Source organism: Coturnix japonica, chromosome 2 (genome assembly GCF_054131305.1).
Source record: "Coturnix japonica strain WE chromosome 2, WE-NBRP24, whole genome shotgun sequence".
Lineage (NCBI taxonomy): Eukaryota > Metazoa > Chordata > Aves > Galliformes > Phasianidae > Coturnix > Coturnix japonica.
The window spans coordinates 62,199,487-62,211,525 of NC_140664.1; the positions used below are offsets into that span (position 1 = coordinate 62,199,487).

Below are 12,039 nucleotides of genomic sequence, written 5' to 3' on the forward strand. Positions count from 1 at the left end.
CATCAGGCACCCTAAGTATCTGGTTGCGAAATCACTACCCTGCCTCTGGAATTCATTGTGTTTATCTTTAGACTTCATAGTAACCTATCTGAAACAATCTGAGAATAGAAGGAAGAATTAATTCCTACCTATATCTTCAGTTGTAGCTATATCTTATGAAGATACAGTTTTGATTTCCAAATATGAAAATATGAAAATATTCCATAAGTGTTGAGTTTGCTTCCTGCTTCTAGGTTGTAAACAGACATGGCATCATTTATGACATAACCCAATCCTGTCAGTTTAGCACTGTTAAGAACTTATTAGTTATCAGTTTGGTAATTCTAGTAACTGGGGTGTTTTTCAGCAGCGCACAGGTTCTTTAACTGCTGAGAGCTAATGTCATGAGCAGTTAAAGAATCTGTTTATAGTTGAAAAACATCCCAGATACTGAAATTATTTAACCTTAGAGAAAAAAGCAAAAAATGCCATGGAATTTCTCCTTTTAATTAATGCCAGAGGACCTGACAGTGTATGTTAAGGAAGCTGTATTCCTGTCAAAATGAGTAATGCAACTTCATGGAAGAGCATCCTTTAGTTTCTCGTAGCATTTCTGATCAATAAAATATCTTGTTACATGGTTCCCTGTATTCTCTTTCTTTTTTCTCTTGTCTTAATTCAAGGCTCTAGAGATCTGCCAACAGAGAAACTTTGTAGAAGAGACAGTTTATCTTCTAAGTAAGTAACTCTCCCTGTGATAAATTATAACATGCTTTTAATCTTGTCATGAACTTTACGCTGCAGAAATATATGATATATTGTCTTCTGTCTGTTAATACACTTCCCAAAGACAAAGTTGGTATGCAGTCAGTAAAACCAAATAACATGATTTGGAAAATAAAGGAATCAATTATTCATATGATGTCTTGCCTTGATATAGTATCATATTGTCCTTTTGGTTTGTGTTTTTCTGGTGCTTTTTGAAGTTTTTGTTTTGAGAAGTTAAAGGGAGAGATTTTGGATGGAGGAAATTGTTTGTTTTTGAGAGTACCTCCAAGAGAAAAGTAATTCTCTCTGAGGACAGGGGAGAAATAAAACAGAAGTTTTACTCTGAGCGCATCTCAGGAGCTTAGTAGTACATTTTGCTTATGTGGAAGGTTGGCTAATGCTGTTTCTGTCTTATTAAAAAGAAAAAAATTAACTGATTCAAACATAAATTAACTTCCCCACATGTGAATGGGTGCTGTTGTATGACTCCAAGATTTTTATGTGTGTTCATGTATTAATTGTAATCAGAATGGAAAATGTTTATTGCTGATATTAGGCACTGGAATAGGATGCCCAGGGAGGTGGTGGAATAACCAACCCAGGAGATGTTCAAGGAACATTTGGACTGTTGGTGATAGGTGGATGGTTGGACTGGGTGATCCTCTGGGTCTTTTCCAACCCTGTTGATTCTATGGTTCTATGACATAATTGATTTTTTTTTTTTTTTTTTAATAAGGACATTTTGTTGACCATTTGAGAGCAGAGTAGAATTTACTCATGGATTTACTTAAAGAACAGTTCAGAGCTACTGCTTCCTCCTTCCTCCTCTTATTTTCCATGGGTGTAAGCTGCACTGTACATAGAGCAAGTTAAGTATGTTCGTACAGGTTCTTAACAAGGGATAAATCATCTTAAAGTTTATATGCATGCAAACATACACGCACATGAACGCACTTCAACTTGTGTCAGATGTTGCTTCAGTATGACCCACCACATCTGTAAGTATGAGTCTGGGTTCCGGTTCAGCAGAGAACTATGAGCACATGTTCAGGTGATACTGATAGCTCTGGAATAAGCTTTCCTTTCATCAGGTTGATTAGATTAGATCTTTCATATGGGGGAACTCATCACTTAGAAAATTCATAAGGAAAAAGTAACAAGAGCTTCTTAAATGCTTATCAGTACTCAGTGCTTTAGGTTTTATAAACTCTTTACTTATTTTATCCTTCCAGGCAGAATGGGTAACAGCCGCAGTGCGTTGAAGATGATAATGGAAGAATTGCAAGATGTAGATAAAGCTATTGAATTTGCCAAGGAACAAGATGATGGAGAACTTTGGGAAGACCTCATTTTATATTCTATTGACAAACCACGTAAGCAGGATAGTTTCTTAGCCTTTCCTGTGTATTTTTTGTGGAATGCTGTTGAAGGTAAAGGATTGAATTATCCACATGCGTGCGGAGCAAAGGCATTTTTGGATCACCAGGGAGATGTTCTGGTTTGTAGAACATGCCATATCTCCTCCTGCAGTGCACAGAAGATTCACACAAGGCAACATGTGGGCATGCTACAGGTTGAGTACATAGAGATTTAACGCTTGAGAAAGCTCTGTGCAGTTATGTCCTTAATGACAAAGTAAGGACAGAACAGTAATTTTAATTTGGAAGTGTGTGAAGCTTTATTTTTAGGTACCCCCAAAGTAAACCCTGATGTTTGTTGCAGCTGCTTCCCCTGCAGGTTTTGAAAATGGCAAGTCTTCACCTGTCTGACCTTCAATTTTTTTTCTATGTCATCAATGCAAGATCTATAATAATAAGACCATTTTTGCTTTTCATCCATGATATGAACATCTGCTCAAGTTTAAAGTTCAGACAGACTCAAAAGCTGTCAGAATCTCCTTAACAGCATCTGTTTTTTCTGGAAGCAAACTCAGAGGACTTCATATGACTGGAAAAATACAGAATTATTTTAACTACAAATTCTGTTAGTTTTGCAATCTCTTCTGGTGCTTTAAATCAAGACTCTAAAATCTCTGCAGAGATCTCTTTTTCCAAGGGATTGAATGTCTCATAGAATTAACGCCAGAATAAATGTATTTTCATCACTTATCCACTAATTCTGACAAGCAGCAGCAACCAAAATCTGTTATTAATTTGGAATTATGATGTTATCAAGTTACCTTACCAACAGAAATCCATATCTAAATGTTATTCACAGCTAAAAGCAGTGCTACAGTTATTGACAACTTTAGAGGAAAAGGATCTCAAAGCATATACAGTTATCTCCATTCCATCTGCCATTATGCAGAGTGACTCTGGTGGTGTTCCTTATTTTTGGGCACTGAAAAAAAGCATTCAGAATAGTTCAGTTGGAAGGGACCTTCAAAGATCATCGAGTCCAACTTCCTGATAACTTCCTGGTAACTTCAATGATGACCAAGTTAAAGCATGTTATTGAACTGTGAGGTCAGCTCTTAGTCTTATTTGAAGTTCATCCTTCTGTTTCATTTAGCCAATTACATACATTTCAGGAAGTTGGACATTTGTGTCCATCTTGTCACTGTTGAGAAACATGTTTCCTTGAAGTTAAGTGCTTGCAAATGCGCTTCTTAATCCTACCATTTAGAATAGGATATTCAAATAATGAAGTGAATTTTCTACTTCTGTTTGAACAAGTATCTTTCGATTGAATTGAAATGTGTTATGTTCTTGTGGTTTTGATGACCTTCCAGTAATTGAAGAGAGCATATAAACAGGAGTGGGAATAGCTGTTTACAAGGGTGGTTAGTGATAGGACAAAGGGGAGTGGTTTTAAACTGAGACGGGGGAGGTTTGGGTTAGATATTGTTACGAAGTTTTTCACACAGGTGATGATGCACTGGAGCAGGTTGCCCAAGGAGATTGTGGATGCCCCATCCCTGGAGGCATTCAAGGCCAAGCTGGATGTGTCTCTGGGCAGTCTGGTCTAGCAGTTGGCAACCCCGCATATAGCAGAGGGGTTGAAACTAGATGATCTTTGTGGTGCTTTTCAACCCAGGCCATATTCTATGACTTGGTCTGCTACTCTGGTATCCATTTTCCAGATACCCCTGGAGTTCTGTGAATAGGCAGAGTGTATCTTTATCTTCCCTAAAGGCCTATTTTCAAACATATGTAACTTTGTAAGAAAGATATGAAGGCTATGTAAAGTGGTTTAGTTCTCTCTTTTAAGAGCTGTCATGGAAACAGCCAAAGCCTGTCTGCCACTGAAGCATTCTTTAATAACATGGATGATTTTTTTTTTTTCTTAATTGACTTGTTTCTTGTTTTTCACAGCTTTTATTACTGGCTTGTTGAACAATATTGGAACTCATGTTGACCCCATTCTTTTGATTCATCGTATTAAGGAAGGCATGGAGATTCCTAATTTGAGAGACTCGCTAGTGAAAATTCTTCAGGACTACAACTTGCAGGTAAATGTTGTGTTCTTCCGGTGAAGATTTTCAGAAAGACATCAAAGACCATTTCAGTGAGTAGCACAAGAAATGCCTGTCACGTAGGCTTGCTCATCTTGTTAGGACACAATTATCACAGTGACTTGGGATAAAAACTTGGCAGAAAGGGTAGAAATTTGTCCAGATGAATACTCTTTTCTCTAAGTAGCATCTGCCTCTTCTGAATCTCTCCCATACTGTCATAAGTCTGGTGAGTAAGTAGAATTTTTGAAAGACTTGGATGATTTACGTATTTCTTTTAGATCATGACTTTCAGGATTTCAAAGAGAATAGGTGTCTTGTTCCTGCATACCTCTATTTTGTGCAAGGCACTACTCCTGACAGACTGGTACATGTTTGCATTGTATTTGCATTTCGTTGTAGCATTTCTTGCAAGTTTTTAATTGACTTCATTAGATGTTACTATCTTTCCAAAATAATGCTAGTGGAAATAGCGTGCATCTTTTTAACAGTTGCATGTTGATCTTGTTGCTGTCAGTTCCCTGCTGCTTGAACTGCTGATCCCTCTGTTCTTGCATTCTGTTGAAATCAAAATGGAACATTTTGTACGTCTGCACAGAGAGTGATAAAGTGCTGTTCACATATATGCGGTGTGTGTTGGTGGATTCTGAAAAAGCTGACAAAATCATTTGGTCACATTTTGTGGACATAAGTATCATCTTGTCCTCAGGTAGCTTTTAACAAAATTATTTTGGTATTAAAAGGATGTACTTTGTTTCTAGACAGGTATCTGAATTTTTTTTGTGCTTATCATTGAAATGCTTCATGGATTTTAAGTTAATTCATTTTGAAGTAGATTTGGATAGCAAAAGGACTACAATTTATATCTCTGAGGAGTAATATAAATTAGGAAATGTAATGTAACTTGTGTTTGGCTTGCTGGTACTATAGCACAACAACATAAGAAAAGAAAATAAAAAGAAATAAAGGGGACTACTTAAGGGACCTTTTTTTGTGGGTTTGGTTTTTTTGTTTTTTTTTTTTCTTTGAGAATTATGAGCTATAGCTTAAAATAAGGTTGCTCCTAAAGTCTTACAGGGAATGTTAATTGCACCATTATAAACAGATGGTGTCTCTGCACTGAAATTCTGAGATGTGATCATGGCTCTTGTGCACACACTCACCTAATTTAGCTTTAATTTGGCGTGGTCAGTTTTGTTAGCAGAACTGTTTCTGTACTCAGCACATACTTCAGGATTCAGCTAGGACTAGTAGATGTTTTAAGAGGCCATTCCTAGTTGAGGGCAGTTCTGTCTTAGCTTCATCATTAACCTCTTAAAAGCTATTCTCCAGTCTGTTTGAATGATGCCTGGCCATGCCTTTTCTTCACATTGTGTACCTTTGTGGTTTGAAATCCATGTTCTCTATTCTGGCCTGGGACAACTTTTGTTTTGCTAAAAACTTCCTGGTTTGTATCACATAATGTACCAGACACTTCAAACTCGTACGGCAATCCAGATTTCTTTGGCTTGGACTTTGTGATTTCATCTTTTCAGATCACCAGCTCTGTATGTGCATAAGTTTTGCTATTCCCATTTTCAAAGATAAAAAAGTAAATCTTGTTTTGATATCCACAAAGGCTGAGCATACATGAACTTACAACCCATTGCTTTGCTTGCAAGTCACTGCCAAATAAGAAAACCACGCTGATCTTTTTATAACATCAGCTCCTCAAAAGGTATTACACCTGGGCCTTTATATTATTTGATTGTGACCTCATTTGCAAGCCTTGGTAAGATTGTTTTGTGCAAGATAGTACTTACACAGGTATAGATTTTTTTTACTATATTCCTGAATTTCCTTTGTAGTAAACTTTTCTTCAGGTGTGATTTTACATATGTCCAGAAGTGAAAAGAAGGTCTTCTTAGACTTCTTCTCTTCGAAAAAAATACTTTACATCCCAACAAAATCAAGTGAATTAAACAGAATGGCTGCCAAAGCATGCCATATGTAGTTTGCAGTGTGTGTTAGTGACCATATGTAGTTTGCAGTGTGTGTTAGTGAATCCAGCAAATAAGTCTATTAAAGTAATAAAATTTGTTTTAATTTTTAATCTTCCCTGAATAATATCGGTTTTCATCAAAGCTGAGACATGGTAGGTTGATTGCTTCATTTTGACTAATTACCATCCATTAGATGAACGCTACAATCATTGTACGTGCTACCCTAAGTTCACCACAGGTTTAAAGTGAATAGTCTACAGCTTTGTGAAGGGATTTGCCTCCAACACCAAACAAACATGACACTAAAAGAGGTATTAGGTATTCTATAGGGTAGAAAGAAAATGCAGATAATGTGAAAATTATCTCTTAGGCAGTCCATTCAAATAAGTATTACTGATTTATTTCTGCATGGTTTTACAGCCATACTTTACAGTTAGGAATCTATTCAGCTTCTTTATTACTCTTATAAGAATATCCATTTTTAGGTTGTTCTTATTTTCCCATTTCTGGAAATGCAATTTTGCATGACCTGTAGCTGAATACAGACTTCAGAATTTTCCTAAACGGTATAAGATGTGAGCTCTCATGTAAGTGCTTTTCTGAATTGGGTTAAAACTGCAAGTGGTTATTGCCTTTTTTTGTTTTTCTTCCCTTCCTGAGAAACATTTTGATAATTTTCTGCTAGTCATTATTGAAGTTAATATATTAATACCATAACAGAGCTGTAATAGCAATTTTAGTGTTTATGTATAGTAACGTTCATCAACAAAGTTATGATTACGTGGACAGTAAAGATAAAGTTAGAATTGTTTGCATTTTAACAGTGTTTATCAAGTGTAGTCTAACTTATTTTTTTTATTTCTAACTCCCAAAATCTAATTCTTCAGTGCCATAAATTTATAGATGAAATAGACCACAAGCTGCTTAGTTTGGGTTTGTAAACTCTTGAATATAGGCTGTCTTAAAAAGGAACCTGTAGTTTATTGATGTGGCATGTTTCTAGCGCATTTTCTATTTAACAGCAAATAAATCACCTTTCTCCAGTCAGCATTTTCAGTGTAACTAATTATCATTCAAACTATGGCCAGCTAACCAAATTGGCCTAAGTCGTATTGATATCCTGAGAAAAGCTTAGTGATTTCCAGCTCTACTGCTTGCATTTAAAAGTGCTTCCAAAAACACAGAATCAAAACATAGCTCTTTGTAACTGAAAAGTTGTTGTCAATGTGACTTTACAAACTGATCTTGTATTTACATAGATAAGAGCAACCACCAGCTATATTGCCTTTATTTTGTCCAACAGTCCTTTTAAATTCTGAAAGCTACAAGATGGTTTTTTTTCTGCTGAAAGTTAGGATTCAGTTGGAATAAAATCTTTTTTTAATTTTTTTCTGGAAGCGAACGGTATTTAACTGGAGCTCCTGTACAAGAGCATCTTCTTCACTGGAGGGACAAGAAAAAAATCAGTTCTGAACCTGGGGAAGTTCCAGTACTCTTCAGCAATAGTAAAATGTTTGACTGTGTGGGAATGTTTTCTCCTATGATGCCCAGCCTGTCTTTCATCAATCATGTGTAAACTCCTATCATTTTTCCTATCCAATGCATGTTGTTCTGCTTTACATTTCAGGTAGCAGGAGTGAGAACAAACCAAAAAATCAAGGAAAGTGTTACCTGTTTAACATTTTCTGTACTTTGTGTTCTTTGCATAACAGATCTTGCTGCGGGAAGGCTGCAAGAAGATTCTTGTTGCTGACTCTCTTTCTTTGCTAAAGAAAATGCATCGAACTCAAATGAAGGGTGTTCTGGTAGATGGTGGGTACAGGGGAAATGTGGTGACTCGAAGTCTTTTCTGTGGTTATAAACCTAAGCCATGTCACAGTCCATTTAGAAAGCTGCTGGAAAACCTGAGTATTACTTTTTCTTTTGTAGACTGTAGATCTTATTTGTAGAGACAAGATTCATCATGTAGCTTTGTGTTTGCTCAATATATTACATATTGCATCCTGCAATTTGTCTGTAAAGATGGAAAATGCTTTTTGGTGCCAAAACAGATAGTCAAGTATTCTGCAACAAGATAGTTTTTAAAAATGGTTGAAAATATTTTGTGAGGCTCTACTGACGTGCATGAGGAGTTCTGTGATTTACACAAGTTAATACCAGGAGCTGATAGAAAGACAGAAGATCAGAGCTTCTGCTGGAAAAATACAGCAGAGAAGTCAGGAACCCATCTTATGCTTCCTTTTTTATTTGAGTTTGCCTTATGTGTCTACTGCTCTGATATTGGTCTAGCTCCTGCAGTTCTTCCTGCACCAAAGTCAGAGAATCTGTACATTTTTCCTGCTGTTAACAGAAATGCTGCTTTAGAGTTTCTCTCTAATTTCCCATGGTCTGTGGTGAGTATCTCAAGTAAATACTGTAGGATCCATTTCTGTAATTGCAATGTGTAAATGCCTGTTTTAGTTTTTACTTCAGTTTTTTTTTTTCTCTCTCTTTTTTTTTTTTCCAGAGGAAAATATCTGTGAATCATGCCTGTCTCCAATACTTCCCTCAGGTAGGATGCTTTTCTGGAAGAAAAAGAGGCTATTTTTTATTTTTAGAGGATCCACTGTTTGCTGCTATTCATAGAAACGTGTAATACTCTCCCTTGATAATTGCTGTATAAATTGTAGTCTCTTGTGCAAAGCTTGCTTATGAACTCTTATTTGGGAATGGAGTCTAATCTGAACCTTTTGATTGTAGTAAACCCAGACTTACTTTCTTCTTCTTTACTCATGTTTGATTATTTTATTTCCTGTATTGAGGTATGTGGAATGGAAAGCAACTTTAATTAGTCAACATGCATATCCTCAAAGATTGTCAGAATCATGAATCAAAGCAGATCCCATCAAATTTTGTTTAAATTTGTATTGCGATTTAGACTGAACTTTCAGGCTATAAGCTTCTATGTGATATGCTTTTTACAACACTTTAAGAACATTTCTGAAGTTAGTCTTGAAACTAGAAATTCAATATATCATTTTTGAAGATGTACATTCTGCTAAGGATAAGAAATACCAATATAGATGCTAGGCATCTTGAGAAATAGTAGTTTGACCAGGAGAGTATCTGTTGTGGCATCCTCAAACAAGAACATGTAAGGCAAAGTATCTGGTTACAACTGTTTTTTTTTGCCAGTTGTGCATAGCCAAATAAAATATTTTCCAGTTGTTTAATCTTGTTTCTACCATCTTTTGCTTTAAAAAGAAAAAGGAAAAAAATAGTAAACACAGCTGTACTGTGATTGAATGCACCAACATACAGACCAGGACAGACACTTGGCACTAGAAAGCCTGGCAGAGCTGGACATGCTATGCCCTGAGAGATGGGTATATGCTGATGAGTGAGGTGATTGTACTTTGATTATGTGAATACTGTATGGAAGTTTCTAATTGGGCTAAATATTCATGAGTCAAGAAGCACTTATGCAGCTTATTGCCACATTTAAAGCTTATGTCCTAGGAGTGTAGACTCTAGTCTCAGTATTTTGGTTTCCCCTTCACTAATGCAAGAGTGGTTTTTGTTAATGTTTCTTCAAAATGCCTGAATTATTTGGAGGTAGGTTATTCTCTGCCCTCCCTAGATTTAGCATGTGGCACATACTGATCTAAAAATTTCAGCTGAAAATCATTTAGGGCTCAAGATAAAATTATCTTGTTACTTCACCACCAGGACACATTATTTGATAGCTTCATTCTGTGTGATTTCTATAAATAAGATGGAATAACTTATAAACTTAATATGATAAGCGCATGACTTAATGTTTCTTTGTGTATAATTAAACAGGGCTACTACTGTGGCCACCGAATCCTTTGTTCCATTATTCTTTTGTAATGGATTTACCTTTCTCTTTCCCAGATGCATCCAAGTCCTTCAATGTGGTAGTGTTCCACTGCAGACACATGTTTCACAAGGAATGTCTCCCAGTATCTAATACAGTAAGGAACTAACTTAATCTCTGCCACTTCTGCCAAAAGACAAACAGACAAATAATTTCTTTATCTCATCTTTGGGGAAGGGAGTGGTCCTATCAGGGATTAATTTGTGATTAAGTTATTATTTTTTATAGTACTTTGTAATAGTATATGACTTGGGAAAGGATATTTCAGACTGCTGCAAGCAAAATATATCCAGTTTTGAAAGAAATTGCTGTTTGAGAAGTATTTTATTACCTTTTTCAGTCTAAATTTTCAGTATACGAAGCAACTCTGAATAATAGGGGGGATACGACCTGTTTGAATTTTCTTAATTCTGCCCTTTGACTCCAGAACAACCTGTATTATTCTGTTCAGCAACATCACATTCCTAAACCTATCCATGGCTTTGTCTATAGGCAACAGCCTGAATGTGAATAGTAACACTGGAATGAGCATTAGCAATTTTCATTTATCTTCTCATGTTCTAACTTGAATATATTTGTCTTAGACGCTTGTTTTCTTATTAATTTCCAGGTATCTTCTGTCCAGTTCTGCAACATATGCAGTGCCAAACACAGAGGACCAGGGAGCGCAATCTTGGAGATGAAGAAATAGCAGTCCCCTAGTTGTCCATATCAGTTTGTGACACCAAGTCTGTTAGGAGCCACTGTAGTTTCTGTTAGTCATCATTTCTGTAAATAATTCTGAATGTGACTGAAAAGTGGTTTCTGTAAGTTATCCTGATTACCCAGTGCTTTCTGCAAACAGAAAATGTGCAAATCTTTGCTTAGTAACTCTTTGTTACATAATCCGTGTTTCACTGTTCCTGTGCCCAGCTTTTGTTCTTTACTTAACTCTGGAACTGAAAAGGATAATAAAAAGAGAGGAAAACAGTCTGAAGATTTTGTGCTTGATATCAGTATAAGTGTTTCATAGATTGGAGTCACCACTGTGTAAAGAAAAATTAATTATTGTGAATTCTTATTAGTGAACTGTTTGACTTGAGATCCATGAGGAATCCGACTTCTTTAGACAGAATTGCTTCAGGACCTGAAGGTGCTTGTGTTTTGAATTAGATATTAAATTAACAAACTTGTTAAGTTTTAATTCTGTACTTCTGGATCATACATTGCTTGTGTGGCTACGCATTCATAGTTTGTTAGAAAATGGTTACTTTCTCAGTCTTCACAGCGCAGTTGTTTTTGCAGCTAGGTTTTTGTCATATTGAACCCAAACAGAGAATTTTAAGGGTCACTAGTAGACATTAACACTTATAAGTGTAGTTGTGTTGTACTTCTGTTGGACGTGGTGCTCAGGGACATGATTTAGCAGAGGCTTGTTAGAGTTGGGGTACTATGGTTAGGTTGGGGTTGGACTCAATGATCTTTGGACTTAGTGGAGGAAAAATGGTGCAGACTATTTATGAACATGCAGTAGATGAAATTGTTGCCCAAAGAAGGGCAACAAGGCTTGTGAAGGGCTTGAAGAATATGCCCTACAAGGAGCAACTGAAGGAACTGTTTAGTCTGGGGAAGAGGCGGCTGAGGGGAGACCTTATTTCTCTCTTCCAATATGTGAAAGGTGATTGCAGTGAGAGAAGGGCTGGTCTCTTCTTACTGGCAACAGGTGACAGGACGAGGGGAAATGGCAAGTTGCACCAGGGGAAGCTTAGGTTCAATATCAGGAGAAACTTCTTTACAGAAGGGGTAGTTAAGTACTGGAATAGGCTCCCCAGGGAGGTGGTTGAGTCACCATCCCTGGATGTGTTTAAAAACCATTTGGATGTGGTGCTCAGAGACAGGATTTAGCAGAGGGTTGTTAGAGTTGGGGTAGTACGACTAGGTTGGAGTTGGACTCGATGATCTTTAAGGTCATTTCTAACCTGAGCAATCCTATGATTCTA

At 36.6% G+C, this 12,039-nt stretch overlaps 1 protein-coding gene across 2 annotated transcripts in view; it reads left to right on the forward strand.

Annotated features, from left to right (window-relative positions):
* The window catches only part of VPS41 (VPS41 subunit of HOPS complex), a 99,021-nt gene extending 87,985 nt beyond the window's left edge, over positions 1–11,036 (forward strand). For both annotated transcript variants that reach the window (XM_015854992.3, XM_015854994.2), the window contains exons 23-29: positions 663–717; positions 1,980–2,120; positions 4,062–4,198; positions 7,896–7,995; positions 8,690–8,734; positions 10,078–10,157; positions 10,671–11,036. In XM_015854992.3, coding sequence (XP_015710478.2) covers positions 663–717; positions 1,980–2,120; positions 4,062–4,198; positions 7,896–7,995; positions 8,690–8,734; positions 10,078–10,157; positions 10,671–10,751 — 639 coding nt within the window. In that variant the 3' untranslated portion in view covers positions 10,752–11,036. The remainder of the gene's footprint in view (positions 1–662; positions 718–1,979; positions 2,121–4,061; positions 4,199–7,895; positions 7,996–8,689; positions 8,735–10,077; positions 10,158–10,670) is intronic.
* The last annotated feature ends 1,003 nt before the right edge of the window (positions 11,037–12,039 follow it).